Here is a 27,971-nt window from a genome sequence, read left to right as displayed (position 1 = left end):
TTTAAAATGACTGTTGTTGTTCAGGTGAAAACACAACTGTATCTATTAAAGCTAATGTAAGCGCCTTTGAACGAATAAAGAATAAAGAATATCGAAATAAACAAATCTTCACAAGGATATTGCCTCCACCTGCTTATACATCAACAGGATCGCCGCAGTAACCTTTGCTGCCAGAGAAGTGGAATTTTATTTTTTAATTTATCCATAGTAGGCCACTGCATACCATTAAGCTTTAAATGTAAAAACGGCCACCTTTAATTTCATAATAACACAGTACAAATCTGGTATATATGTATTATTTAAATATTCAGGTATGATCAAGTACCTCCCATATATCTTGGATAAGTGGGATCTTCAAATCTTTTACCATTTATATACTGTATGTGACATGCATCAGTGGTGCACAAAGCTGAAGCCATGCTTGTCAGGCTCCTGGGTACCGACAACAAACACATCATCAAATTGACCTTCACAAAATGACTTGGAAAAAGTCCAAGGCAAAACATGTGATGGTGTACACAGACCTTGTTTGTCCTGTGTGGGTGATGGTGACGGACACGTGTCCCACAGTTTGTGCTCAGGAGCTGGTGTCGAGCCTGTGAATTGTCTTTTCTCTGGTTAAACTTCAATACAAAAATGGGTTACAGGACTGTGGTGATGTACATGGAGATCGGCTGCTTTGTCGTCTGTGTGTCCGGCTGGATCCTGGTGTGTTCAACGATGCCAACAGAAATCTGGACGTGGTCCGAGGTGGACAGCATCGTCCTGACCACTTCCAACTATTTCTCCAACCTGTGGAAGGATTGTATATCTGATTCGACTGGAGTATCTGACTGCAAGGGAATTCCATCCATGCTGGCACTCAACTGTGAGTAAAACAATGATTGATTTAATGCAGCATTCCAACGAGCATTTTGTAGTGTGCGTACTAAACATTGTGTGTGCTGCTTCTGGACAGGGGACATTCACATGTGCAGAGCTCTCATCATCATCTCCATCATTCTGTCTTTCTTTGGATCAGTCCTGGTCTTAGTGGGGATGAAGTGCACTAAGATTGGGGGATCGGAGATTGCTAATGCAAGAGTAACCTTTGCTGGGGGGATGAACTACTTCATCGGAGGTAAAGTGTTATTTGGTAGAGGGTTATTTGAAAAAAAACAATAAGAATAGTCACTGTGCGATTAATCATTAATAAGAACGTGTGTTGTTACAGGGATGTGTTCTATGGTCGCTTTCTCTTATTATGGAAACAAAATTATTTCAGAATTTCAAGACCCAAATTACAAAGCTCAGAAGTAAGTACAATAGAAAATTAAAATGACAAACTAACCAACATCCATCATAATAATCTATGAGGGGAAAAACTGCACCTTAATGACTTCTTATTTTATTTAATGCCAGGTTTGAAATAGGTGTTGGTGTCTTTATCGGCTGGGGAGGCTCCACCTTACTTGTTGTTGGAGGGCTTATTTACAGTATCTTTGCCGGGAGGGAAGGATGTCGATCAAGGTAAAATGTTCCAGCAAGATCCAATGTGTGGTTCCACCCACCCTTCCACCCAGAGGAAAAACAAACATACATAACCATACATCTCTTGGGTTTCATCTCCACAGCTCCGAACGCTACCCACCATACCAGTTCCCTGACGCCTACGCAGTCGTCCCGACGAAAAGGGCCCCGGCGTCATTGGCCCGCACAGAGATGAGCGACAGCAGGAAATCCAGGAACACCAGTGAAAGCGGAGTCAGCAGTATCTCTGGCGTCACTAGTGTCACCAAGACGACATTGAGTAATGCATCCGGGGTCAGCAGCATCACCAAGACGACAGCAACCAACGCATACGTGTAAAAACAACGGGTGGATTTATTTTTAAACGTAAATTAACATTAGTAAGTCCACACTTGAGCTTTAATGGTAGCCTTCAAAATGTTGGCCTGTTCATAACTGACATTTGGACTTTTCATAGGAGAAAAAGCACAATAACAATAAAAAAACGCTGAACTAATTGTGCTAAATAAACATTTTAATATTCACAGGTGATTTTTCAACTGTATTATAAAATGTGTGCTTTGTAGAAGATCTGTTTTCTCCCATGCGTTATGCATATTTTCTCTGTAGGTAGAATAATCGTTCAGTATGATGACATTTATAATATATATATAGTTTCATGGTTATGTTAAAAATCATTGTTTATTTTAGGAGTAGAAATAAACTGCAATATCATGCATGAACACAGAATGCTGTCACGAGACATTGTTAGATGTTGTAAGATATTTTTGAAATGTAAAATAAAACAAACCTTTGATATTGATTCATAAAAGAAAAGATTTGTTTGACGTGAGCATGAGAATATTCATGGGCATTAGTGGAAATGCTGCTTAATGACTGAATCCAGTGACTTAAAACAAATATTTATGGAAATCTTTCAAATTTAACCACTGATAAATTGTCTAACCCTAACCCGGATTTAATATTAAAATAAACCTAATTGTAACCTAAACCTAACCGAGTCTTAATTCTCATACAGCCCTCTTACGTTGTGAGGACCATCCAAAAGGTCCTCACTTTCCCCTTATGCCCCCCTTTAAACCAGTCCCTACAAAGAAAAGGATACAAGGATGTATGTGTGTGTGTTTTTTTCTTATTGGCTACCTTTGGGGGCAAAACACAGAGAAAGAAGAGAGAGAGAGAGAGAGAGAGAGAGAGAGAGAGAGAGAGAGAGAGAGAGAGACTTTTGACTTTTAAGATTAACCTTTATTTAGATCATTTCAAGATCTTTCCAATAATGGCATCAGCAAAAAGTAATAAATAACACTTCAATCAGATAATAGTTTACAAAATAAAACTACATGTCTCACATACACACATGGAGTTTTAAAATGAAGGACCAGTGAACCGTCCTCCTCTAGTGAGCATAAAACCGGTCTGAGAGCTCTGGTCCTGGCAGACGTCCATCAGATCCTGACACAATTTGACACTGGAAGACAAATTAAACTGCTGAGCCAAACACCTTCATCTCCTTATATCTCATATAGTTTGTTCCCATATCTATCAGCACAGATGTACACAGACCATCTAAGCACACACTTACTAGGAGCTGTTTCTGAATGGACCCTCAAAGTGGCTCATCGTGACGTACGGATGCTGGAGAATTTGTCTGGGGGTAATCCTTTCAAACTGATTCATCATCAGCATCTGTTCCAGTAGGCCGACAAAGCACTCCAGGTCAGATACTTCGACCTGGTCATCATCTCCCCAGAGCCGAGGAATCGTCTTTAACAAGATGAGAAAAAAATATTGTTTGGTAAAGATATGTTGTTCCATTATATTCATCCAGGCTGTTGATCACAAAAAAGAATTTAAACTATTGACTGAAATGAAGAATTGTCTCATAGTTTGCTCCCAAGGCAGTGGATGGCACAGGGGAAAGAAACACAGACTGAAGGAACCATAATTAGTGAGCTATAAACACAGCTATGCGATGGTTAACTAATTTCTTACCATAAATCTGGTTTCCATCCAGTATTTTGGCCAGAACCAATATGGATTATAGTCTCCTTCATGCAGTGGCTTTCCAGTTGCAAAATAAATTTGCCTTTTCTGTGTAGTAAGAGTTAGTTAACGTCAAGTATGCAAACTCATCATATGTTGATCAGGTGCACTTCTATTACTGAGACATTTGGATGAAGTGTCTCTAGTTTGTAGTCTCATCAATACAATTGTAGAAATCAGTGAACTTAAATTTGGATTTACAAATACAAATGAAATCACGGCAGGCATGTTTCTAGTGTTTTCAGTGCAGTACGTGTGATAATGACCATGCCAGTCTCATTCCAGGCGCTGAACAGTGGTTTGCCCATAAACAGCTCGGCAGCAATGCAGCCTAGAGACCATACGTCGATGGCCTCGTTGAAAGCAGTTTTCTGCAGAATCTCGGGAGATCTTAGAAGAAGAAGAGAAACACAAACATATTTAATTTAATTTAATTCATCACAGCAAACACAGCTGTCCCAGGTATACAGATGTGCTTTCAGCTACTTACCTGTACCACAAACTCTGGAGGATGTCACCTATCTGCTCCTCAGGATTGTTGCAGGCTGAGCCAAAGTCAATGACTTTTACTTTCAGCGGCTTTCTGATGTGATCCACCATCATAATATTTTGTGGCTTCAAATCTGCATGAATAATCCCTGCACTTTTCAGGAATTCCAGGGATGTACCAAGCTGAAATCATGAAAAACTAATTTACAAAAACACTCATTGATGACAGAAAAAACTGAAACAACTGAGTATTAGTCAGATATTACAAACTCGCACTGTCGACTATAGGAACAGGTTAACAAGATAGTTTGGAGATAGACCAACATACACAGCACTGGTGATTGCACACACTAAATAGGATGATTGGAAGAACTGAAGGTATCTCTAGTTTTTAAGGACATTATTTTACTTAACATAGTGCAAGCATCTTTTATTAGCTGTTACTGAAACAAAAAAACTGCATTTTATTGGAACAGGGATTTTGACAAAAACTGTAACAGACACATTTCAAAGTTCACCCTTCACCCTACAAAGCAGTTAGTCTAAGAAACAAACCTGCTGCAGAATGGGGCGGATCTGCTTCAGCTCAAGATGTCGACCCGGGTTGGTCTTCATGAATTTGTGCAGATCTATATCCAGGTGCTCAAATACGAAGTAGTGATTTTCCATGTAGGTGAAGGAGTCGTTCAATCTGACGATGTTGAACATGTCTGAGTGGAGCTCCTTCAAGGTTTGAAGGGTGACCACCTCTTCCGCCTCACACTGAGTGCATGCCGTGCTTTTAATCATTTTTAAAGCCACCTTTTCATTTGTGCTCACATCCCTGCATCGGACGACGATTCCGTAGGCGCCACAGCCCAGGTACTTCTGCACCTGGTACTGTGTAGTGGGGGAGGGGATCAAATCCCCTTTTTTGATTTTTAACCCCCTTTTTTGAGACATGGTGACAGAACGATTCTGCTGTTGATTTCAATAATCTCTCAGGAGAATAGAAAAGAAGGAATTTAGACAATGCATCAAGCTCAGTCATTTTATAACTAAAACTACTGCTTCAATCAAAGATACATTACAAACCAATAAATAGTGTGTGCTTCTATCACTAATACTACTCCTATGACATGTACATATCTAGTGTAAACAATTAAAAATTAGTCTACTAAGTAAAATATATGTGAAGATAAAACTATTAATGACACATAAAAATATTATTTCTCAACCTTTTACTCCCACCAAGCTCAAATTGTAACTACACACTTTGTAATAATTGTAATAAGATACTTAATCTGCTTAATTCAACAAGTGTCAGGTGGAAACTATTCAACTCACAGAGGGTTGATCCAGGGAAAGTGAACTTTGTGGAGTTTTATGTGTATTATATGCTTTCATAGCCAATTAGATCAAAGCCCTTTTTTTTACATTTTGTTACCTTGCATGTCATATATATTTCCTTTCATGTTGATATTTAAATATTAGTTAAACATCATGATTTAAACATTGTGACACTCTCCCCCCCCTCTCCTTCCCTCTCTCCCTCTCTCCCTCTCTCTCTCTAACTCTCTATCTCTCTGTCTCTCTCTCTCTCTCCCACCTCTCTCTCTCTCTGACCCCCCTCCCCCTCTCTCTCCCTCCCTCTCTCTCCTCCCTCTCTCTCTCTCTGCCCCCTCTCCCTCTCTCTCCCTCCCCTCTCTCTCTATGTCTCTTCCCCCTCTCTCCCTCTCTCTCTCTCTCTCTCTCTCTCTCTCTCTCTCCCCCCCCTCTCTCCCTCTCTCCCTCCCTCTCGCTCTCTCTGCCCCCTCCCTCTCTCTCTCTCTCCTTCCTCTCGCTCTCCCTGCCCCCTCTCCCTCTCCCTCTCTCCCTCCCTCTCTCTCTCCTCCTCTCTCTCCCTGCCCCCTCCCTCTCTCCTCTCTCTCTCTCTCTTTATGCTGCCGTGGCTCCTCTCAGTTGAACCAGCGGAGGTGGGCGGGGCTGGCCGGCGCATCCAGCCAATCAGTGTCCCCCACGATCGGGTGGGTTGCTGTCCTGAGTGGGACAGAGACCGAGACAGAGACCATGCTGCGGGACTCTCCTGTGATGGGACTGTGGACACTCAACGAGACAAACTACAGCTGAAACCACGCGGGCTCGTTTCTGTGGGACATCGGGAGCACGAGGACTCGTCGGACACGAACTGAACCATGGTGTCCATTGAGCATGTAGCTCACAAAATACTGACTTACATCCCATATGTTCTTGTCCTGGTTGACATGAGATACGAAGGTAAGAGGCTGAGTTAACTTAAACCGAACTTTACTAGACAAACTGACAGTAACACAGGTTATCCGTACAACAATGTTAGCCTAGTCGAAACCGCCTGTTATTAGCTTTAATGCTAATGTCAACAGCTCCACTACAGTGTTGGCTAACGCTAAGCTAGCTAATCACTGTTTTGAAAGTAACCCTTTATCTGCTTATTATTAGTTACAGTGTTCAGGTTGTTTTTGCCCACGGGAGATTTCAAAACTACCACAACTGCCCCCATGCTAACGCTAGCCACCCTTAGGTGTAAGCTAACTAGTTGTTAACTTGAACAACGTCAAGCTAGCTACATGTCAAAGTCATGTCCAGCGTGTCAGTGGTCTGTCAGTGCTGCCTGTCAGTGCTGCCTGTCAAGCGAGAACACGTCACTGTAGTGTGGCAGGATATGCTCAGTTGTGTGTGTGTGTGTGTGTGTGTGTGTGTGTGTGTGTGTGTGTGTGTGTGTGTGTGTGTGTGTGTGTGTGTGTGTGTGTGTGTGTGTGTGTGTGTGTGTGTGTGTGTGTGTGTGTGTGTTTCAGGGGTGACCTGTGGTCGGGATGGGAGTGTGGACAATCACATGGAGATGGGGAAGAAGCTGCTGGCTGCTGGACAGTTAGCTGATGCCCTCTCTCATTTCCACGCTGCTGTGGGTAAGTGTCGTCAACATGCAGAGTTAGCGGTGTTTACATTTTTTTGTGACATTAGAAATTGCAGTGCAAAGGTTTTTGCACTCATTTGTCTCCATTGTGTGTCGTCAGACGGAGATCCCAAGAACTACATGGCCTTCTACAGGAGAGCGACGGTGTTTCTGGCAATGGGGAAGTCAAAGTCGGCGCTGCCAGATTTGAGCAGAGTCATAGAGCTCAAGCCGGACTTCACATCGGTACATTTCTGCTGCTCATCGATTTGTCTTGAATCTTATTTCCATGTGTCGTACTGCACCCTCACCAGAGATATAAACTGTGACCCAGTTCAGACCTGGTATCTGTCTGAATGCACTCTCAATGCGTCCTCGCTGTGTCCTGAGATCCGATCACTCTGAAGAGGGTGTGGGATGCATGTGGCCACACTCTTTTCACCGTGTGAACACTAACGCCTCCTGTTCCACATATGAAGGATCACCTACACAGCTGACGTCCAGCTGACCCAGTTTCACAATGAATCGAAAGTGTCTTTATGCTTCTCAGTGATTTAACATTGATTTGTTTGTAGCCACCACCACAATATCAACACCAAGCTCTTCATAATGATACTTCTCTAAACTGTTAAAACCTTTCTTCTTAATAGAGCTGCACAATCATTCATTCAGTCTGTCCTGACTCTGCTTGCTCTCTCACTCTCCCCACAGGCACGACTTCAGAGAGGAAACCTCCTTCTGAAGCAGGGGAGACTCGACGAAGCAGAGAGTGACTTCAAGAAGGTGGTGAGTAACATCCAGGTTAATGTGACTGAGAAGAGGTCATAATAGACACCAGGAGGAATCAGTTCAGAAGCAATAATCCCCTGTCTTCAGTGCTCCATCTCCCACGTTCATATATGCACATCGCTAAGACAACAACACAACGACGGAATCCAGAGCGTCTTACGTCTGTGCGGATTTGAATACTTTCTGAAAGCTGTCGCAAGACAAACTTCATAATATTAAACTTTGTCAAGCAAATGACATGCAGACAAACACAGCATCCAAAACACTATGGAGTAAAAAAACAGCCTGAGTCAGTTGTTTAGATTGTTTTTACGAAAGAAGAAATCAAGTGAGCTGCTCCAACACTGGACCATCCAGGGATCCATATTGTTTTTTGTAAGTTTTTACACGCTCCACACGCCATCCCAGCATCACTGGTAAACACTCCTTCCATTCACTTTCCTTCTGGCGGTCTCTTGTCTGCAGACACATGGTCTTTCAGTGATGGAAAGGTTGAACGGTCCCTCTCCTTCAACTGATTTGCAATTAATGTTTATTGGATTAGATTTGCTTACTCAACCGTTAACAAAACTCGAGTTGGGAGTTAAGGGATACACAAAATACACATAATACAATATGAAACATGCTGCATCCATAAGCCATCTTACAAGATTAAATTGAGTGGGCTCTCATTCGGGCCTTCAGGGACCATTTGTAGGTGCTTATTAAGGATTACGACTCGCTAATGCATTTTTCATTGGATTTACCATGTTAGACCCCAGAAGACACAAATGCCCTTTTTATATCTACTATTAAGTTAAACAGTCAGAGGTTAAACAGTCACGGTGCAAAGCCTAGAAAGTTTTACACTTGCAATCAGCTTCAACTTCCTCCTGCTTCAAGATAGCAAGGACTTACATTCCCCGTTGAGGCCTATTGGCATTTGAGCTTGTAAAGATTTATATGGACAATATTCTGCGAGTATAATGTCAAAGAATCTGACCTGAGCTGCATGTTGTCCTGCTGCTTCAGCAGTCCACCACACCGGCCTGGTGTAATGCTTCACATTTATGCTCTACACTCTTTCTTTAGCTGAGCCAGCAGGAAACACTCATGGGGTTGCCAGGTCTCCTCGTAAAGGATGTATCATTAGCTGAGATTGCTCTTGTGAATATGATGACCTCTTTGATGGAGATGATAGTAATGTAATGGGTGTCAGGTATGGTAAGCACTGCTGTAATTGGCACAGGGATCTCTTCAGAAATATAAGAGCTCATATTGGAACACATTGGGGAGGGAGAGAACAAAATTCACTTAAGCACACAGAGTCTATAGTTATACCATCTCTTACTCCACACACTTAATTTTGTTTATAAGTAGCTGATGTAATGTCTTACCTTGCAATCTTCCAGCTGAAGTCCCACCCCAGCGACAAAGACGAGAGAGAAGCCCAGAGTCAGCTGACAAAGTCGGATGAAATTCAGCGGCTGGTGGCTCAGGCACGCAGCAGCTACAGCAGCCAGGATTACGTGACAGCCACTGTCCAGCTCGACACAATCATCGAGGTGAGCGACGTACCTCGTCAGCATTGCCTGATTTTTTTTCCTGCAAGCATTGGTGTAGTCGTTATAATCAGTCCTGCAGTTTGTAAGAGTTCCCGTCCTCCTGTGACAGACTTGCGTATGGGATGTGACTTCTCGTGAGATGCGAGCCGAGTGTTTTATCCAAATGGGAGAGATGGGGAAGGCCATCAGCGACCTTAAAGCTGCGTCTAAGTTAAAGAATGACAACACCCAGGCTTTCTACAAACTCAGCAACATCTACTATAACCTGGGAGACCATGAGATGTCCCTCAAGTAAGAACAACTTGCAGACTACAATATTTTGCAGGACCAGGGTAAAAGTGTCACTATGAGAGACCCTCCTAATTACTAAGCTGTCTCAAATAATAGAATACACGTCAACCATCGATATTTCATTATGTGGTGTGAAGCAAAAAAGTGAGAAAAGAAAACATCTGGAGCACAACAGCTAAGATCAGAAGCCAAAGCAGAACGAGGGCCACAAGGAAAAACAAAAAAACAATGCAAAGTGTGGCTTCAAAAATAAAATCATATCAGCTTGAGCTTCACCCAAACTTATGTTCCTGCTGGACTGTTGTGTGTGCGTGTGTAAAGCACATGCAGTAACATCAAACATGCGCCTGTTGTAACCACACTCCCTTTTCTTCCTCCTCTGATCTGCAGTGAAGTGCGCGAGTGCCTGAAGCTGGATCCTGATCACAAGCAGTGTTACAGCCATTACAAGCAGGTCAAGAAGCTCAACAAACAGATCCAGTCTGCAGAGGAGCTCATCCAAGAGCAGAGGTGTGTGTGGGTGTATGTCTGTATGTGTTCAGGCAGTTGTGTATCTGTGTAAATAATCAAAATAACATCCCCTCTGAATTCCATGGATTGTGTTAGCTGTAGAATGACTGTGTCCTCATCCTCCGGCATTTTTCTGCTCTGACAGGCAGGCATGGAAAACACATTTAAATGTGAATGGATGTCACATTATACTTGACACACCCAAGATATGTTCCCGAGACTAAATGGAGAGAATGACAGAGTGCCTCTTGTTCTTTTAGATATGAAGAAGCTGTGAGTAAATACGAGACGGTGATGAAGACTGAGCCCAAAGTTCACCAGTTCTCTCTCCTTGCCAAGGGGCGCATCTGCCATGCGCTGGCACAGGTAAGACCTCTCCCTGCTGCCACATGATGTAGTAACTCACCCGTGATACACTGTATCTGACCATCGCGTTTTCTACGTGCTGTGACCAGGGCCAGCACGGTAGCAAGGCTATCTCGGTGTGTAGTGAAGTCCTCGAGTCGGACCCAGAGAATGTAAACGTGCTGAAGGACAGAGCTGAGGCGTTTATCCAGGACGAGCAGTATGAGGAAGGTAAGACTGTCAGATGTAGCCGTGTCTTATTTTTGCAGTTTAGTGGAGTCGGTCTCACACTCTCTGCTGGGAATTCATTGATTTCAGCAGTGAATGTCCTTGGACATGTTTTTTGTTAAAGAAGGACTCACCTGTGACACAGCTGTTGTGCAGATTGTTGTAACTTTACTCAACAACCACAATTAAATGTGCTCGCTTCACACAATTTTATCTGCCTTTAAAGACTTTTTAGACATGAACTCCGGAAAATGTCCACACACCGGGGTCCAGACATTCTCCGGCGTTTGCCTTTCACAAATAAAGAACACAGCAGGAGATTGTGCTGGTCAGACACGCTCACAACAACACAGAAATCCGATATTTTATGCATCTGTTGCATGTTAGAAATGTCTTACTCCAGATAATTTCCTTCTGTTCTCTCATATGGGCTCATTCATACACTATCCAGAGTTTTTACTAGGGGCTGGCAGGAGAAACTCAGGAGAATCTCCGCAGTAACTGACTCGGACATTTGTGTTCACAGCCCCATCAGATTTCAGGAGATTATCTGGAGTTCAGTAAATGTCTGAAAGCAGCTTGAGTGGCTCTGAAATTTCTGACCACTTTTAATTTAATGCAATCCATATCACTGAGTGTATGTTGCAATAACCTCTACTTCACTTGAGAGGCCTAACTATTTGATGTCATGTCAATAGCTTACCACAAGGGGTCCCTGTAACACTATGCACAGTGAAGTAAAGTAATGGCTCATCAGCTTCTTTAACCTGATCATTAAATTCTGTCTCATTCAACACAGTCGCTACGAAGTAAATCTCTTGTGACTGTGAATTTGAAAAAAGCAAATTAAAGCCTAAATGTCAATAAACACAACGAGCACTTAACTATTTCTAAAGCCCGAAAAAAACTCAAAGATCCTCATCATCAGTGTGTTAGAAGTAAGTGTAGTCTACAAGATGAAGAGCTGACATCATGCAGAAGTTGCAGCTTTGAGTATCCTCATTAAGCCCGTGGAGGCAGAGGCAGGATTAGCACGAAACAACACTTTCCTCGACGTGTCGTTAAATCACCTCCCAGCCGTCGTGATGCCTGTCACCTGGTCTGCTGTTACCATGCTATTCTTTATGAACAGATTCTCCTCGTGAATATGCTGAATCTGTAGGTGGGGGACAACAGGAGGCTTTCTGTTTTCTAGCTCGACCGATCACATTTGAGCAGGGTTTGCTTGTCCGCAGGTACACAGTCTGTATGGAGAGCAAAAGAGGCAGAACACATTGACCGAAGTGCATCAGCTACCAGCGCTTTAATTTAGCTGTCTTCATATGCCGATAGCTGCTAATAGAGATTAGACACAGTGTTGTCTGGACCTAAAACACCAACAAAAAGGATCGCTGTTTGTGTGGAGAAACGTTCGATTGGTGTGGACTCATCAGAATGTAAACGAGTGCGCCGAACAGAGTTTGGGTTCCAATTTGCCGACAAAATATTGGCCGTTGCCCCCAGAGGTTAATTCGTGGTCAGACGTCAACCGATTGGCTCCGAGATCGTCAGAATCCCTCACATTTATCTTACAATTAGGTTTGAAATCAATTCTAAACCATTCATCTCCCTTCAGTGTGTTTGTGTAGATTTTCAGTGCAACATCCAAACCCTGGTTCCTATAGAATCATTTTTACATCAGCTGTTCTTTGTATAAGAACTTGAAACTCTCTTATTCTCACTACGAGTGTTTGTAGAGTTGCCAGAAAGGTTATGGAAGTGTTTGTTCTTCTTTTTATACAAGCTGTAAATTCAATACAAACAATTAGAAATATCCCCTGAAAGTTCGTCATAGTGCTGCAGTGTGCGTAATAGGATAAGTAAGTACAGGATTGGTATCAGTATTGGTAGTTATTCAGTGTTGAGGTGCAGAACTGAAAACCTGGGCCGAGCCAACACTCTCATTTTCTATCTTAACAGTTTTTATGACGTTTTCAGCTGATTCCAGTGCGTCCGTCTCCAACACTCCTATTGATTTGAGCTGCATAGACTAAAATAAAACCTAAAGTAATGACTCATAACCGACCAGGATGATACATTCAGGAGGAGTGTATTTTTTAGAACAGTCGGCTGTAGGTTGACGCCTGAATCGAACTCAGAACGCCATTGGATCTGTTGACAACGTACGTCATTTACATTATAGACAACCTTCCTCACACCTCAGGGAGCTGGACAGGCAGAGGATCAGCTGGAAGGAGAGGCTGTAGTTATACAGCGCTGGGTGGTACAGGCTGTGGGTGGGTGGGTGGTAAGAATTAGATGCGTATCCTCTATAAGTACAATAATAATCGTCCAAGTGGTTTAGTAGAGGAAAGAAATCAGTCAGATTAAAGCCCTGTCAGCTTTCATTGAGTTCATATATTGTCCATCTATAGTGTCACTTCCACAAATGTGAATTTAACTTCTATTTTACGCCGAGAGGACAAAACAAGTCATGTAAAATTCAAAAAGAGAAAAGAACATTCACTATCTCTCTCACAAACACACACACACACACGCATGTAAATCCAATTAAATCCACAATTAACAGCGGCGACCCTGCAGGCAGGTCAGAGCCAGAGTAATAACATCGTTTACCAAGACCCCATCAGTTCTGCAACCGCAGGAGACGCTGTCTGACCACGAGCACATCAGCAGGTGGGAACTGCCGACCTCATGTGGGCTTTTAAACTGTCAGAACCCGTGGGTTTTAAATTCACCTCAGTACATCTCACAGGGTAAACAAGCCTCTGAGCACCCAGACGTGTACGCACACACACACACGCACACACGCACACGCACACACACATGAGCTCACACACACACACACACGCACACACACACACACGCATGAGCTCACTCACACTCACACACACACACGGCCTGGAGCTGCTGCAACATTATCCGCATGTGATGGGGCTTTCTGGATAAAGTGGTTCACATCATGACCACAGTACAAGATCAGTCACTTTCAGATGTTTGGTCATGTGGAGTTTGTAAAAGTGAGGACATTGTCAATGATTCTACAAACAAATAGATTTTTTGAAATCAAAAAGGCAAGCCAAATTCTTTTAAACGCCCCCTGGTGACTGGCTGCAGTATAGGTCATGAACCCCGCCTCCTCCAGATGGGACATGGTCCAAACTAAGAAGTTAAATTACAGGTTAAAATACATTTTCTGTCTTTTTAGGTAGTTCTTGGTTTTAATTATTTACTGTTTTAAAAACGTCCTGATTGACAGGTGAGACTGACTCATGTTTGGTGGAGTGAGTATCGGCTCGATACCGCGGCTCCTCACCACGATCACTACTGCACAGACTCTGGATCCAGAAGCACAAGATGGCGGCACGTTGTCCTTTTTTATTTACTCCTTTTTTTTATTCTATTAAACACTTCATCCCAAACTTCTGTACAAAAGGAAATCTTTAACCTATCAGCCTCAGACAGTTATTTTAAGTTCAGAAGGTTCATCATCTGAGTGGAGTCTCCCACACAAAACATTAACCCCACAACCTGCTCGGTGCCTTGCTCAAAGAAACTTTATCACTCAATGCTCGAGGACTTAGAGCCTGTCGTGTCCTGTTGATACTGTAATTCACTCCCATTGGCTGTTCCTAACCCGCCCTATTTGCTTTTTGTTTTGCAGCTATCCGTGACTATGAGACGGCGGCTAAACACAGTGAGAATGACCGTCAGATTAAAGAAGGCATGGACAAAGCTCAGCGACTCCTCAAGCAGTCGCTGCGGAGGGATTATTATAAGATCCTGGGCGTGAAGAGGTGAGCACTGATCACTGGAATCTCAAAAGAACTCTGGGCTAAATGTGCTGATCATCGTCTCCCCCCTGGTCACAGAAATGCCCAGAAAAAGGAGATCATCAAAGCCTACAGGAAACTGGCACAACAGTGGCATCCGGACAACTTCCAAAATCCGGAGGAAAAGAAGAAGGCGGAGAAGAGGTTCATAGACATCGCTCAGGCCAAAGAGGTTCTCACTGACCCAGGTAACGAGGAGTCCTGTCTACTTTACAAATATGTAAACAAAAATCTCTTCTGCATTGTTTATTCTGTAAAATAAACTTTTCATGTCAGCAAACATTACTGATATACCGATTTTTAGGGTCTGCAGTACACACAGCCTTTCCTCCAAGAATTTGTATTAATGCTTTCCACTATATCAACACAATCCTCTCTAGTTTGGTGCAATTTGTAAACTTAACTGACCAAACTAAATTAGAAAAGTGCACAGAAATGATTAATTAAATACATTTTCCAGCAAAAATGCATCAAATTTAGTATCAGGTGAAATGAACTAAACCCGTATGAGCCAAGTGCACAACTCCTCCATGTCAACCGTTGACAGGCTTCCACTTTAGTCTTTTCAAAGCATTGCACCCACATTTCAATTTGTGTTTTGCAGAGATGAGAACCAAGTTCGACCACGGAGAGGACCCCATGGATCCAGAGAGCCAGCAGAGTCACCATCAGAACTTCCATGGAGGTCACTCTGGTTTCAATCCCTTCGGTTCTGGACCCTTTAACTTTAAATTCAACTTCAACTGAGGAGGCTCCGGTCCAGCACTGCCTGAGGGGATTGTTTGTATTTTCCTCCCTATTTAAAAGGGAGATCGCTGACACCAGGCGTGCCAGCGCATTCCAATGTGGAGCCAATCGTCACTTAAATTCAGCGACATTAATTTAAGACACATCTTCGTTGTTGAATAATACAACTTCAGATTCCGTTTGGGGAAGGACTGTTGCTATGCTAACAAATCACTGCCGAGTGCGAAGCAGCTTTTATCTGTCAAGACCAAATGATCATTCTCCATCCTCTCCATGTATTGTACGCTGTACAATTCACATCCTTTCAGTTTGTACATAGGTACAGTGCTATTTTTATATGGAGCTTTTCTGAAGTGTAAATAAAGAGCTATTTATGTACATTAAAACGAGGAAGTTAAAATGTGGAGTAATTTACTACATTGACAGACTGAAGCAACAGTTTGAGAAATGACACTCATTACATCTAAACTTCCCCCTGACGGCAGATATCCTCACAGCTTCTTCCACATGTGTATTTTCACACAATGAAGTGGTTCAGAGTGAAGAACGAACCCCTCCACATCCACAGGGAAAGAAAATCCACAAACCGCTTTTTGTAGCTACGGTTTTGTATCAAAGGTTTATTTATTTATTCCATCACATAGTAGTATAAACATTTCTGTGACACAGCGCATTGACAGATGGGTGCCCAGACGTCCTACACCCATTTTTATTTATGATACAGAAGAAAAAAACCTGCTCCTGGCTTCATCAAGCAGCAGCACTCGTCTAATTCCTGAGACAAAACACTGGGTCACTGGGGAATTTAAATATTGAAATGTTCTTTCTTAACATGTGAAACAGTGAAAGGTGAACGCACATAAGAAATAAACATAGTGAAATAAGTTAAAATCCTATATTCTTCACATAGACCATGACCTGTAGAGTGCAAATGAGGATTCTTCCATCCACATCTTGGCAACAAAAGCAGCTCAGCCTGCTCTGCTGAGCCAAAGGTAAACAGACAGGTGACTGTTCGCTAGGCCCCGCCCCCTGAAGGTATCTTCTTATGAGCTTGTAAAAAGGCAGTGCAGGCTTCTCATCTCCACCAGCGACGTGTCTAACGTGTGGACATGACGGCTCTATGAGCAGCGAGATATGATTCTGATGCAACATTTGCATGGTCACCAGTGGATGATCCATATTGAAATGAAGGAGAAGCTCTGCTCAAGTATTCCTGGTGTTTTTGCACCACACCGAAATAAATGTTATTCATTTTAACACAACTCATGGGGGCGGGACTTAGCAAACTGTAAAGCTGACAGCGCTAACTGCTGCTCCACTGTAACAACTTTGCATTTAATTTAAGTAAAATTTCAAAATACAACAGTTACAACTTTGGTTTTGGCATTTCAGTCAAAATGTGATCAAAGTCCAAGTTTGCAAAGTCAAATGAAGAGAAATGTAAAAATAATGCCTTTCTGAAAAAGCTTTGAACAAAGAACATACAAATTTGATTTAAGATTAGGTTCTCAGGCTACATCCACACTAGTACGCTTTAATTTTAAGACTTCCACATGATAATAATACCCGTCCATACTAACACAGCAGAAAACATTTGAACATCATAATCAGGAAGCACATTGTTTACTCTGTGGTTGGTTGCTTGGTTATAGAAAATACAATGAATGAAGGAACAGCAATGATGAAAAGTAAGACAAGAGATTTCTTTACCAACAATGAGATGGAACTGTAAGAATGAGGAAGGAAAGGCGGATGACTGCATCATCGTTTTCAAACATCTCCGTTTCCGCCTGTTCAGACTAAAACGCAGCCCCAGAGTTTTCAAACTAAAACAGGAGAAGCAGCGTTTCCAAACTTCAGCCTTAGGCACTCAAACTGGAGTAGTTTGGACAGCGGGCGTAAACGTAGCAACAAAATAAACTAAAACATAGCAATGTGGACGTAGGCTGAGAGATGTGCCTTTTAAGATTCTTTGCATAAGTCAACAGTGCCACAAACGCCAACTATTTCTCCCTCACGCACACTGAATTGAATGGTTTGACTGACCCTCGCTTCATTTTTCCAGTAACAACGTACCAACCGAGGCCTGCCTGGTGCTGGTGGTGCACCAGGAGTTCACAGCTGGCAGCTCACACTTACATCACGACGTATTCGACTGCAGCAGCAGCAGCAGTTATGGCATCTCTGAGATCTCTACAACATCCTTGTCCTGCATGGCTATGTTTAGATGGAACGGTCTGTCTTCAGGCTTCAGCAGGTGGCCTGCGTGCGGAAGGTGCTGCCTCCCTCCTCTCCAGCAGGGCGCTGGCAGACACTAAAGTTCATCACGCAGGTTGTCGTCTGTGCAGGGGGAAGAAACATTGGACGGAAATTAGGAAAGTGAGCGCACTGGGAAAAAGAAATTTGATCACAAGGTTGAATAGGTAGGTGTTACAGTTTGAATTCTCAGTCGGCTAAAAATAAGCACATATTGTAGGCACAGGCAATATTCTTTTTTTCTCCATCAACCTTTTTTATGCTGTGAGGCAGAGGGACTGTGTTCTTCTTTCTCTGCGTCTCCCTGTTCCTCGACTCGTCTCAGCAGCCGTTTTATCTCATTGTCATACTCGACCCACTCAGGCACAATCCTGGCCGCGGCCGTCAGCTTGGGCTCCTTGGTCTTGGGGTTATTACACTGCGGCAGAAAAGCAGACAAAGCATCACTCACGCCACCAGAGCCACTTTCTCCCGACAAGTCAGATGGTCATTGCCAGCACTGTCTGTGGCAGCATTTGAACCTAATTTGATTTCCAATTCCGTTAAAAGGATGTTAGGCCATGTCTACTGTCTGAATTACCAAGTGGTGTCCTATACCACAATGAGACAATGCTTCCTAATTCAGTGGAATGGAGCCTGCACTGTAATTCTCTAAATTAGTTTAGGAGGCTACGGGATTGCTCTTCAGTTGTCTCCTAAATGTAGAGCGTCTCATGGACATTAGTGACTGGAAAAATGCTCTGGTAAAAATACATAGCAACAATATTATTCCTCTTATCCGCCTGTTTACACAAGCAATATAATGATCTGAATAAATAATACGGAAGGACTTCACTATTAAAACTGAATAATTCGATTTGATGATGAATTATTCAGTAATCCTGGTTAGTTTTCTGGTGTAACTCCACATATTACGCAAGCTGCTTTCAGACCTGCACTGAAATCTGCACATTTTTGTTACATTTTCCAGTGGGGCTGTATCTGAGGAGACATTTTACAGAATCTTTAAAAAAAATGTTTCTTCCAGCCCCCGAAATAAAATGTCCGGTAAATGTACAATGTGAGAAGACAGCAGGAAAATTTCAAGAAAATCACAGCAAGCATGTTGGTGACATTGGTGACACATACTGTGTCTCCAGAGGAAAAGTCGTACATGCAGAAGACACAGATGAAGTTGTCATCTTGGAAAGAAAACGAGATTCGAGAGCTTTTAGAGATAAGGACCGGCGCTGGTGTCGATGTGCTGTGAACAATAACGTGATTTCTGGAGCAGAATTTATACATCATGTCCCGCCTCCTGCTATCTCCGGACATTTTCCTGTTGCTGTGAACGCGTCTACATTCTCCTGCTACGTTGTTCATATGAGAACGACAAACTCCAGAAGATGTCCTGACCCAATTTTTACGGATGTTTTCCAGAGTTCATGTCTTAAACCGGCTATAGACTGAGCCAACTGCTCCGGGACTCACCAGGTCTATCGTCTTCGCTGTGACTTTGGAGGCGTTGTCGCACCACGTCTCACACCACAGCCACTCCTGAGGAAGAGACTTGATGGCCACCTGGTGGATCATGTTGTTAGGAAGGTCCTAGAAACAAAATATTTAAGGTGTATTAAAAATATGATACATGAACAAAGTTATAGTAATAGTAGTAGTAGTGCTACAAGAAGAAACTCTGTATCATATAAAGTAATTGTGTTGTTCTCTGATATATGTACCTGGTCCAGGTTGGACAGGCTGTTAGGGTCTTGGCTCAGGGCTTGGTACTGGCCTCGTAATCGGTCCCCGGCTGCAATCTTACGAAACTTCTTTAAATCGACGACATACAGAGCACTGGGTGAAATATGGGAGAGGAGAGAGGGAGAGAGAGAGAGAGAAAGAGAGAGAGAGGTGTGACAAAACCATTTCCTAAAGGAAGAAGCCCTGGAGGAGGGACTTAATAGAAATGACTCAAGATAAATACCCCAGGCACATTTGGATAATTGTACCCAACTTGGCATATTAATAAACCTGAAGGTGTGAACTCTGCATTTTCACTTCTCACTTATTAGATGTAAGACTGCCAGAGGAAATTCACGACCTTATGTTTCCCTGGGCTCATGATATGGATCATCTCTCTGCTTTCCGGATGACGTACCACAGAGCGGAGCGGCACGCCGACATCCCATCGAATCACTATAGTTTCGGACTCGTCTTTTTCAGTCTTCATTGGCCAAAAAGAGAGACGCTATCATGGCAGCTGTGTTCGCCTGCTAGCTGCCACCTGATTAGTCATCACACTGACAGAAGTACAAGTCCTTACGTCCAGCAAGGAGCTGAACTATTTAACATTTTTTAATATCAAGATTAATTTAATCTGTATCATGCTTATTTTTTATTTGAAAGAGAAGTTAAATTAGTTTAGATCCAATATGGATTTGTTGATTTCAGCTTGTGCAAAGGAATCTGGGGGAAATCATTTTAATTCTCTAACAATCACGCACATTTCTTATAGAGCCAATCTCTGGTGGATTGTTTAAATGAAAAGAATTGCCTGAGTAAAATAATGTTTTAAAAACCTAATGAAAGTTTTAGCTTTCCCCTAAATTTAACAATTAAATTGAAAGATAAAGAACAACAAAAACAAGAATAGCATCTTGAGCCTCTACATATAAAAATACATTGTTTAGTTCTTTTCTTCATATTTTTGAGTTAAGAAGAATTAAAGAAAACTCTTGCAGAATAATGAAGGATTCCTGATGAATTACTGAATCCAAGCTAATGTAAAGGAAAATAAATGTAATAGTGACAGATGTTTTTAGACTCTTTTCATTCTGCTCTGCAAAGTGCAAAAGCAACTCACGAATGTCCCTGACTAAATAAACTGGCTGAATAGCCCACAGGGAAGAACGTGTCTGTAGAAACACAGTGTTCTGAATGTTACTATTTTAAAATGCATGGATTAATTCTGCTGCATATGTTACAGGGAGTGATTATTGTGTTATTGTTTCATTTTTTAAATGTCAGAATTTCTATATATGCGGCTTTAATCTCCAACAGTTTGCTGTTGAAAAATACCTGATGTGGTATTTTCTGTGTCCCAGATGTGAGGCCCAATAGCCGGTTTTCCAGAAGCGATAGCCATCCATCTCTCTGCGGCTATCACAGAACGGTGTGTAGCCATAGGGAGCGCCCTCCAGGTCTAAATCCCTCAGGTCCTTCAGATCAGCCCGGACGATCTGTGAGAGAGAGAGAGAGAGAGAGAGAGAGAGAGAGAGAGAGAGAGAGAGAGAGAGAGAGAGAGAGAGAGAGAGAGAACATCTGTGAGGACTGAGAACGACTGACGACTCCGCAGGGGTGTTCGGAATCTCATCCAAATGTCACACACAGCTCTGAAACAGTTCCAGAGGAGTCTCTCACTTTCAGCCGCACACTTTTCTCTTTCCTCTCAGTGCAATTGGATCCTCACCTGGTCGGCGTCCACAAAGATGATCTTGTCTACCGCCAAGGGGAACAGAACGTCCAAGAACAGGATCTTGTGTCCCCAGATGATACGCTGCTTCTCAGTCTGCTGGTGGAGCCACCGCGGCCACTTGTACTGCACTAATTCATACTGAAAGCCGTACGACTCGGCCATGAAAGAGATGGTCTCCTAACCGCACCGGGAACAAAACACCAAAGGTCAAAGTCAATCAAGTACAAGAGCATGTTTTCTTATCTAAATCCATTCCACTATACCACACATACATTTATTTACATGCAACCGAGAACTATACAATGGAATATTTGTTTTCATTACAATTTATGGTTAGCTGTAGGGCCCGACCAACCCTTATGACCAAGAAATCGAATTCATATTTTACAGTTTAACCATAAACTATTGTATAAATGACTACAGATAAAAAAAAGAAAACATAAATACAAATACATAGTACTTCAACTAAGAAAATAAACATAAAGTTACATTTTTAAATGTTATGTAAAATGTATCATAAATGCACATGCTTTCTAAATAGTTTATTCTGTAAAGTAAATATTGTCATGGGGGTTCATATCAGCAGAAACGAATATGGATATGTCTGTGAAAAGGCTCATATCGGCCAATATTAAAGTCCAAGCAATTTATCAGTTGGGCTCAAATTAGCTGTTGAGACAATTATAGTATGACATAGACAATTTTAAGGATAAGGTTCGATCCGATTACTGAGGACATGCACTTAGGCGACTGTATTCTGAGACATTAGCATCCTTTTGACATAGGAAATGCTGGTAAGACAAATCATGAGCTTTATTTCATTAACAGTGGAATAATATATTGTGTAAGCCATTTTAAAACACTAGATAAATGAAGATGAATTCACTGAAGATGCCATTAAAATAAAAAATGCAACTCCTTTAGGCAATTTCATTTGCGAAAACCTTGAGATTAAGCACATGCCATCACAAAGGAAGGAGCCATCCACTGGTATTTTCTCCATTGAGAAGAATTGAATGTCTGAAGAACTGCGGGTCACGTTACTTTGAAAAAGCAGTGGAAATAATGCAAATAAAGAAATCATGAAATCAGGGCAGTACCTTGAAAGACGGAGAGAGGTAATTCTTGAGGAACCAGAACTTGACAGGTGTTTTGGTATGCCGAAGGACGGACAGCATCATTATTCTGAGATGGAGATAGAAAGATTGAGAGGTGAGTCTCAGGATCAGGGCTGAAAGGAATGTAATCCGTGTCGGACCAGGAAAATAACTTCTTGTGTGTGTGTGTGTTAGTGTGAAGTAAAAAAGACCGACCTGAGAAAGCGTTCATACAGGTGGCCTGAGGCAACAGAAAATATGTTTAGAACATCTTCTTTCTTCTTCTCTCCATCATCCTTCTTGGAGCCGCCACCTGTGATGCTGTAAACGACACCATAATACATGAGGTTGTTGTGTAGTGATTGATGCCTGTTTTTTCACACACTGACAGTAAATCAGGACTAAGCCAGTCGCCACCATGCCTTCGTAAAGCAGGGGGGTAATAATGGTTATACCTCCCAGCAGAAAACATTTTCAAACAAACCATGCATCACTGTGCAGCAAACTGGAGGTGTTTTATTTAAATGGAGCCGTGATATAGGCGATGACGATGCTCTGGAAAAGATTAGGTTCTCGGATGGTTTCAACAGCGGTTCAGTTCGTGTGCTGACACTCGGAGCGGAAATAATCAACATCATAACAGATGCGGTGAAGGCAGCTGTGACACTAAAACAACTCACTGCATGAGGTAAAGAATAAGAGACAAATATGGTCTTTTAAGTTTTAAATTGGAGACAAATGTCATGGGATCTACATTTTTTTGTAAAAGCAACATAAAAATGAAAAGTATTTTTGTGTTGCATTCCTAATTGGATGCCTACATCACTGCAGCAGTAAACAGGATATAAAACCTCAGCCAAGAAGGTTCTGTTTTCAACTGCATTTGTTTGTTTGATAGCAGGATTACGCAAAAACTACTACACCGATTCACATGCAACTTTGTGGAGGGGAGGGACTTGACCCAAGACAGAACCCATTCAATTTTGGTGCAGGAGACAGATACATACGATACGTTATATGTACTTGGGTCAATGGTCTGTAAAAATCAAGCCCAACAATAACTCGTAGTGAGGAACCTGAGAAGAGACACATAATCCTGCTGTGGAACGTAAGTAAATGTACAGCAGCCTATTGTGCGGAGGGCAGATGTTTTTTCTAAAAGACTCCGGATAGATAGAGACACATGGCTGTTCCCCCGGCGACCTAATGGAGTTGGGATGGGAATGAAGCTAAAGAACTTGTGAAAATGGATGGTCCTGATGGAGTTTAGTGATGAGAAGAGAGAGAAGTTTAAGTTGCCCTGTAGATGCAACACTCCCTGTTCACACTGTTTATTTACACTGCATAAAGTAGTGGTGTTAGCAGCTATTTAAGTGATTAGTATATTTTCAGACAATGTCTTAAAAGTTATTACAACTAATACATTTATTAATTTTTCACACAAAAGTTGTTGCTCATAATTTCTGGCGTGTTGTGCTGTTGTGTGATTTTGAAGAGTCCACCCTGTACGTGGCAGATGCCTGAAAGTCCAATGTGATTTATGCCAAGCTAAATATTTACCAAACCACAAAGCAACAAAATATACTCAATTGTGCCTTAGAAAAAAAAACGGTGCAAAACATCTCTTTCCACACAAAGATAGAGCCCATTAGGTCAGTCTTTTACTTTTCAGACTGAGTTATAGAGTAAGTCAGAAAATGTATCAGAATAAAAGGACAATCCTCTCATTTGTGAACGCACCGCTACCTCCCCGACCGCTATTAAAGAGCAGTGGTTCATGATGCGCGGCACATTTAGCGGACAGAAATCAGGACTTGTGCTGCAGGGTAGATGTGTCTGCAGTCAAACTGTGTGTCCTTGTCTAAAACAGACTGCTGATGAGGAAAGAGTCTCTCTCCCACATTCAATCACAAGCACTGCCACGGCCCGAGGCTCCAGGAGGACACCAGTGAGTGAGAGGGAGGTGAGGGAGCATAATGTTTTTCTCAACACGTCCTCTAAAACCAACTCACACACACACACACACGCACGCACGCACGCGCACACACACACAACATTTAATTCATTTCTCTACCTGCAATACAACACATTTTTCATTTGCTTCTGAGGAGTCGCTACACACACGTGGGAATAACTCCTGTCTGCCACAACTAAGTCAGCCTTTTGAAGGGCCTCCAGCACCACAGTGGGGCCCAGCTCAGATAAAGCAGCTTTCGTGGGTCAGGTGAGAGCCCACTTGGCTGATGCCCCCATAATAATCTGGACCTCTGGAAGGATCCACAAGGCTACAGTTGACAGCACTAACCAGACAAAACTGTAGTTAGATAAAAGACCAAAAGGCAGATTGTCCATGTGCAAAACCGTGACACTGAAGTGTCCAAAAACCACGCTAACATCTGGCTTTTGTCTGCAATGGGAATGGATAAATCGGCATTCACTCCCAGGTCAAACAACTCTGCAGTAGACACGGGTCTAAATGGGCTCTGACTCCAATCAGCAGTGGTGGAAATGAGATCCCCGGGTGAACATCCTTATTTTGGCAAGACAGTGAGGTGAGAGAGCGCCATAGATGTTGCTGTATTTGTGACTACAAGCATGATGAGCTATTTGTCATGCTGACCAATGATTGGTCTAAAAATCATGTCCTGTAAAAACTTCAGAAACCCTAACAAAGCAGAAAAATCCTGCAAGAGTAAAACCACTTTTAGAAAATAAAGTCTGGTCGTGGCATCCAGTTAAATGTGTAAAGTAGTACAAAAATAGATAGTAAGAACAGGTCATTAATGAGCAGCATGATGGCAAAATATTTCAACCATGACGGATAAAACCACAACCATGGGCAGCATCCTCATCACAGCAACCTAATACTGTGGTTCACTTTATCCGTTATATGGTGTGCAAACACTTCTTGCTTTTGCCCAGCACATATAATTAAGCCTCAGACAAAACCACTTGATTCTTTACACAAATCTCAGACATTAAAAACATTGGAATTAAAAGATACAGCGCATCTCTTTCTATTCTCCGGATTAAGTTTGGGAAACAAAAGAACATGAATGGCCAAGAGCCCGCCTCACTCCACTGAAGGTCTGACGACTGCTTAGCAAGAGGAAGCTTCTACACCCCACCCCCGAGTTACTCTTTCACCACCAACATTCTGTGTGGCCCTGATGTTTCGGATTTCTAAAAGCAGCATAAAGGACATAAAACCATCAAGAGTTCCCCAGGCTGAGCGTAGCAAGAAAGGACAACTTTCCTTCAAACAAAGACAAAGAGAGAGAGCACAAAAAGGGAAGAAATGGAGAAACAAAGCAGGAGTAAGAAGCCAAGATGTAAGAAAGCATCTATTTTCAGTCAGGCTCATTATGGCTCAATAGAAATAAAGCTCCCTCTAAACAGAGAGAGAACTTGTAACAACTGTGTCACTTAGACTTACTGATGCTTGCTGATGGATGGATCCACCTCACTAATTCTTTAGAGGTGTTAGATCAATGCGTGGCCTTCAGTCCCGCCCTCAACGACGAATCTCTCAAAGCATTCAGTATAAAAAAACAAAGCAATGTGCGGAACGAAAGAAAAATGTCTTAACTTTTCAAACAACAATATTTTGAGGGTCAAGGTCTACGCACAACGTCTTTGTTGAAATATTCAGCACATTTGAAAACCTTTTATTCCAATGTTTATTTCTCTGGGACTGTCATTGCGTTCTTTTAGAGAAACATATTTTCTTGTTAGGGTTTAACTGTCAAACTATTTAATATTGTCTCAGCATTTTGTATCATTTGTTACTGGAAAAGAAATTGTGTTTGGTGGTTTGTAACAACGTAGGATGCTGAGGTTAGACTCTCCATAGCATCATTATTTATTCTGGATAGTAGCTACAAGCACAATGTAGCATATATGGTTAGATTTTCTGCTTAATGTGATGAGTGGCTTCTACATCTTAAGATTTATGAACTCTCATTTCGGAAGGAAGATATACTGGAATCTTGCCAGATGAAAGTACTCTACTCTCTCCAAATGCAGTCAAATGCAAGTTAATTTTAGATCCGTTCATCTCTAGCACTTACGGGGCAATTGTGTTAAAGCTTATTAATCTTATTTGATCTTTTTTTTTTAACCTCTTAATGTTGTTGAGTACTTGCATTATTCAAATGTAAGCATACCATGGGAAATGGTCTAAAAATTACATTCAACTTTAAATGTATTGGTCCATCTATCCGGCCACTTTCCGCTTTTAATCTTCTCCTGGTCAAGGCAGGATTAGGCTACAAAGGGTAACCCAAGTTTTGTTTTCCCCAGTGAAACACCTAATTAACAGATGCCAAGACCAGGAGGGATTTGTAATCTTCTCAGCTTGTTCTGGGTGTGCCTTGGCATATGCTCCCAGTCGGAGGGGACAAGAATACTTCTACAGGACGTGTCCAGGAAGCTTCCTGATCAGGGAGCCCAACCACCTGAATTAGCTTTTTTCAATGTAAAGGGCAGTGATTGAACTTTGAGTTTGCGCTTTATTTCATGATACAGACCCAGCTTTCACTTCAATTATCCAAGGACCAGATGGCTCATTGCAACAGCAAGATACTCCTAATTTACATGAGCACAACCCTTCCAATTGTAGTGGGTAGCACTGTTGTCCCACAGCAAGAAGGTTCTCGGTTCAAATCCTGGTTCAAACCCTTTTTTGTGGACTTTGCATGTTCTCTCTTTCTGCATAGATTTTCTCTGGGTACCCAAGCTACCTCCCAAAGAAATGCAGATTGGGGTTAGGTTTCAGGAGAGTGAGAAGCTGGTCCATGTTTCCATGACTGAACCGACTGAATGTGAGGTTCAATCTGTCTCCTTTAACGTTATGTCAAGGCTTCCTGCACTACTGGTGTCCTCTATTCATTTTAGTGTCCAAGACATATGGCAACAGCTGCCAATGAAACTACTGAGTTAATCATTCATATTTGGTCTAAGATTTCTCTAATGTCAGGTATATATATAGGCTGTGCTTCCCATACAAACCCTGTCCGGGGTTATCCATATGAGAACAAAGGTCTGCAGAACTTTGGAGTTCCTATGTGGTGCCTTCACCAGGGTCTCAAATAAAGACTCCAATAAGGCAAAGTGCTCTGAATTGTTATTCAGCGCAGAGGCACAGACCTCACACAAGTGGTCATCCTTTTCTCTTGGGAAAACGCCTACACTGAGTTGTTTCAGCCAGCGGCTCAAAAGCAACCCTGCATCAAAGTGACCCATCTCACCATATTCAACTCCAGAGAGACAAACTGTCCGGCCCCTACCCAAGATTGTGGTTCCAGAGCTTCTACTCTGCATTAAGATGACTACAGATTTATTTCATGATAATGTTTTATCTTCTTCCCTTCTTAAGGCTCTTTCTCCACCTGACAGGTGACAAACCACACTCAGATCTGATCAGTGACACCTTAGTTGATGATGAATAGGAATTCACATTGCATCAAAAAACTCTGTAGATGTATGGTTGTATGTAACTGTGCATTATAGATTATGCACTTTTGCATGAATACATACATGTATACGACAAATCCTGTAATGTTGTAAAAGGACCACAATGATGAATAAACAAATAAAAAAATGATGACGAAAACATGAACATGTGAATATCTTATATAAACATAGCTTTACAATGTTACTATATTGTGTTTCAAAATAATAAGTCATTTGGATTCGTTACAAAACTAAAGAGTAGCACAGCAGTTGAAAGCAACCAATAAACACTGCATGCTAATGAGTATGATATAGAAGTTATAGGTGTTAAATGGGTTGCAGCAACACTGCCTACCTTTTCTCAAAAGTGCTCCAAACACTTCATACAGCAAGCATTAAGTGAGGAGACAGGATCACACAGTTAGGAAGCGTTGGGGGAAAAACACACACAAACGCACACACACACAC

At 42.1% G+C, this 27,971-nt stretch overlaps 3 protein-coding genes across 9 annotated transcripts in view; 2 read left to right on the top strand and 1 right to left on the bottom strand.

Moving 5' to 3' along the window:
• Positions 1 to 515: 515 nt before the first annotated feature.
• On the top strand, positions 516 to 2,500 carry LOC118120107 (claudin-10). Of its 3 annotated transcripts, none has more exons than XM_035174814.2 (5): positions 516 to 868; positions 1,022 to 1,120; positions 1,214 to 1,295; positions 1,402 to 1,509; positions 1,614 to 2,500. In XM_035174814.2, the coding sequence occupies exons 1-5, from the start codon at positions 637 to 639 to the stop codon at positions 1,846 to 1,848; spliced, it is 756 nt and encodes a 251-aa protein (XP_035030705.1). In that variant the 5' UTR covers positions 516 to 636; the 3' UTR covers positions 1,849 to 2,500. The 3 variants fall into 3 exon arrangements, with proteins under 3 accessions (XP_035030705.1, XP_035030704.1, XP_035030703.1); XM_035174813.2 differs by having other exon boundaries at positions 518 to 868; positions 959 to 1,120; positions 1,265 to 1,295; XM_035174812.2 differs by having other exon boundaries at positions 520 to 868; positions 959 to 1,120.
• A 3,514-nt stretch (positions 2,501 to 6,014) lies between these two features.
• Positions 6,015 to 15,639, top strand: dnajc3a (DnaJ (Hsp40) homolog, subfamily C, member 3a). The gene is made up of 12 exons (XM_035174061.2): positions 6,015 to 6,297; positions 6,855 to 6,965; positions 7,074 to 7,198; positions 7,664 to 7,738; positions 9,133 to 9,285; positions 9,395 to 9,576; positions 9,967 to 10,086; positions 10,347 to 10,452; positions 10,542 to 10,662; positions 14,324 to 14,456; positions 14,532 to 14,680; positions 15,097 to 15,639. The coding sequence occupies exons 1-12, from the start codon at positions 6,216 to 6,218 to the stop codon at positions 15,237 to 15,239; spliced, it is 1,500 nt and encodes a 499-aa protein (XP_035029952.1). The 5' UTR covers positions 6,015 to 6,215; the 3' UTR covers positions 15,240 to 15,639.
• Positions 15,640 to 15,839: 200 nt separating this feature from the next.
• Positions 15,840 to 27,971, bottom strand: part of uggt2 (UDP-glucose glycoprotein glucosyltransferase 2) — a 36,835-nt gene continuing 24,703 nt past the window's right edge. For 3 of the 5 annotated variants that reach the window (XM_035174056.2, XM_035174060.2, XM_035174058.2), the window contains 8 exons: positions 22,266 to 22,370; positions 22,053 to 22,137; positions 20,947 to 21,129; positions 20,556 to 20,716; positions 19,217 to 19,331; positions 18,969 to 19,085; positions 17,751 to 17,916; positions 15,840 to 17,582 (listed from right to left, as the gene is read on the bottom strand). In XM_035174056.2, the coding sequence (XP_035029947.1) occupies positions 17,557 to 17,582; positions 17,751 to 17,916; positions 18,969 to 19,085; positions 19,217 to 19,331; positions 20,556 to 20,716; positions 20,947 to 21,129; positions 22,053 to 22,137; positions 22,266 to 22,370 (958 nt within the window). In that variant the 3' untranslated portion in view covers positions 15,840 to 17,556. Of the gene's footprint in view, positions 17,583 to 17,750; positions 17,917 to 18,968; positions 19,086 to 19,216; positions 19,332 to 20,555; positions 20,717 to 20,946; positions 21,130 to 22,052; positions 22,138 to 22,265; positions 22,371 to 27,858; positions 27,883 to 27,971 lie in introns of those variants that run through there. The other 2 variants (XM_035174059.2, XR_004698127.2) reach the window with 2 other exon arrangements.

The sequence above is a fragment of the Hippoglossus stenolepis genome, chromosome 13, assembly GCF_022539355.2.
Source record: "Hippoglossus stenolepis isolate QCI-W04-F060 chromosome 13, HSTE1.2, whole genome shotgun sequence".
Taxonomy (NCBI): Eukaryota; Metazoa; Chordata; class Actinopteri; order Pleuronectiformes; family Pleuronectidae; genus Hippoglossus; species Hippoglossus stenolepis.
This window is presented reverse-complemented; position numbering and strand designations above follow the sequence as displayed.

Coding starts and splice junctions, on each gene's coding strand:
- dnajc3a (XM_035174061.2), top strand. CDS start 6,216: ATGGTGTCCATTGAGCATGTAGCTCACAAAATACTGACTTACATCCCA. Junction 6,298..6,854: donor GGTTGACATGAGATACGAAG/GTAAGAGGCTGA, acceptor TGTGTGTTTCAG/GGGTGACCTGTGGTCGGGAT. Junction 10,663..14,323: donor GGACGAGCAGTATGAGGAAG/GTAAGACTGTCA, acceptor TTTGTTTTGCAG/CTATCCGTGACTATGAGACG.
- LOC118120107 (XM_035174812.2), top strand. CDS start 637: ATGGGTTACAGGACTGTGGTGATGTACATGGAGATCGGCTGCTTTGTC. Junction 869..958: donor ATCCATGCTGGCACTCAACT/GTGAGTAAAACA, acceptor GCTTCTGGACAG/GGGACATTCACATGTGCAGA. Junction 1,510..1,613: donor AGGGAAGGATGTCGATCAAG/GTAAAATGTTCC, acceptor TCATCTCCACAG/CTCCGAACGCTACCCACCAT.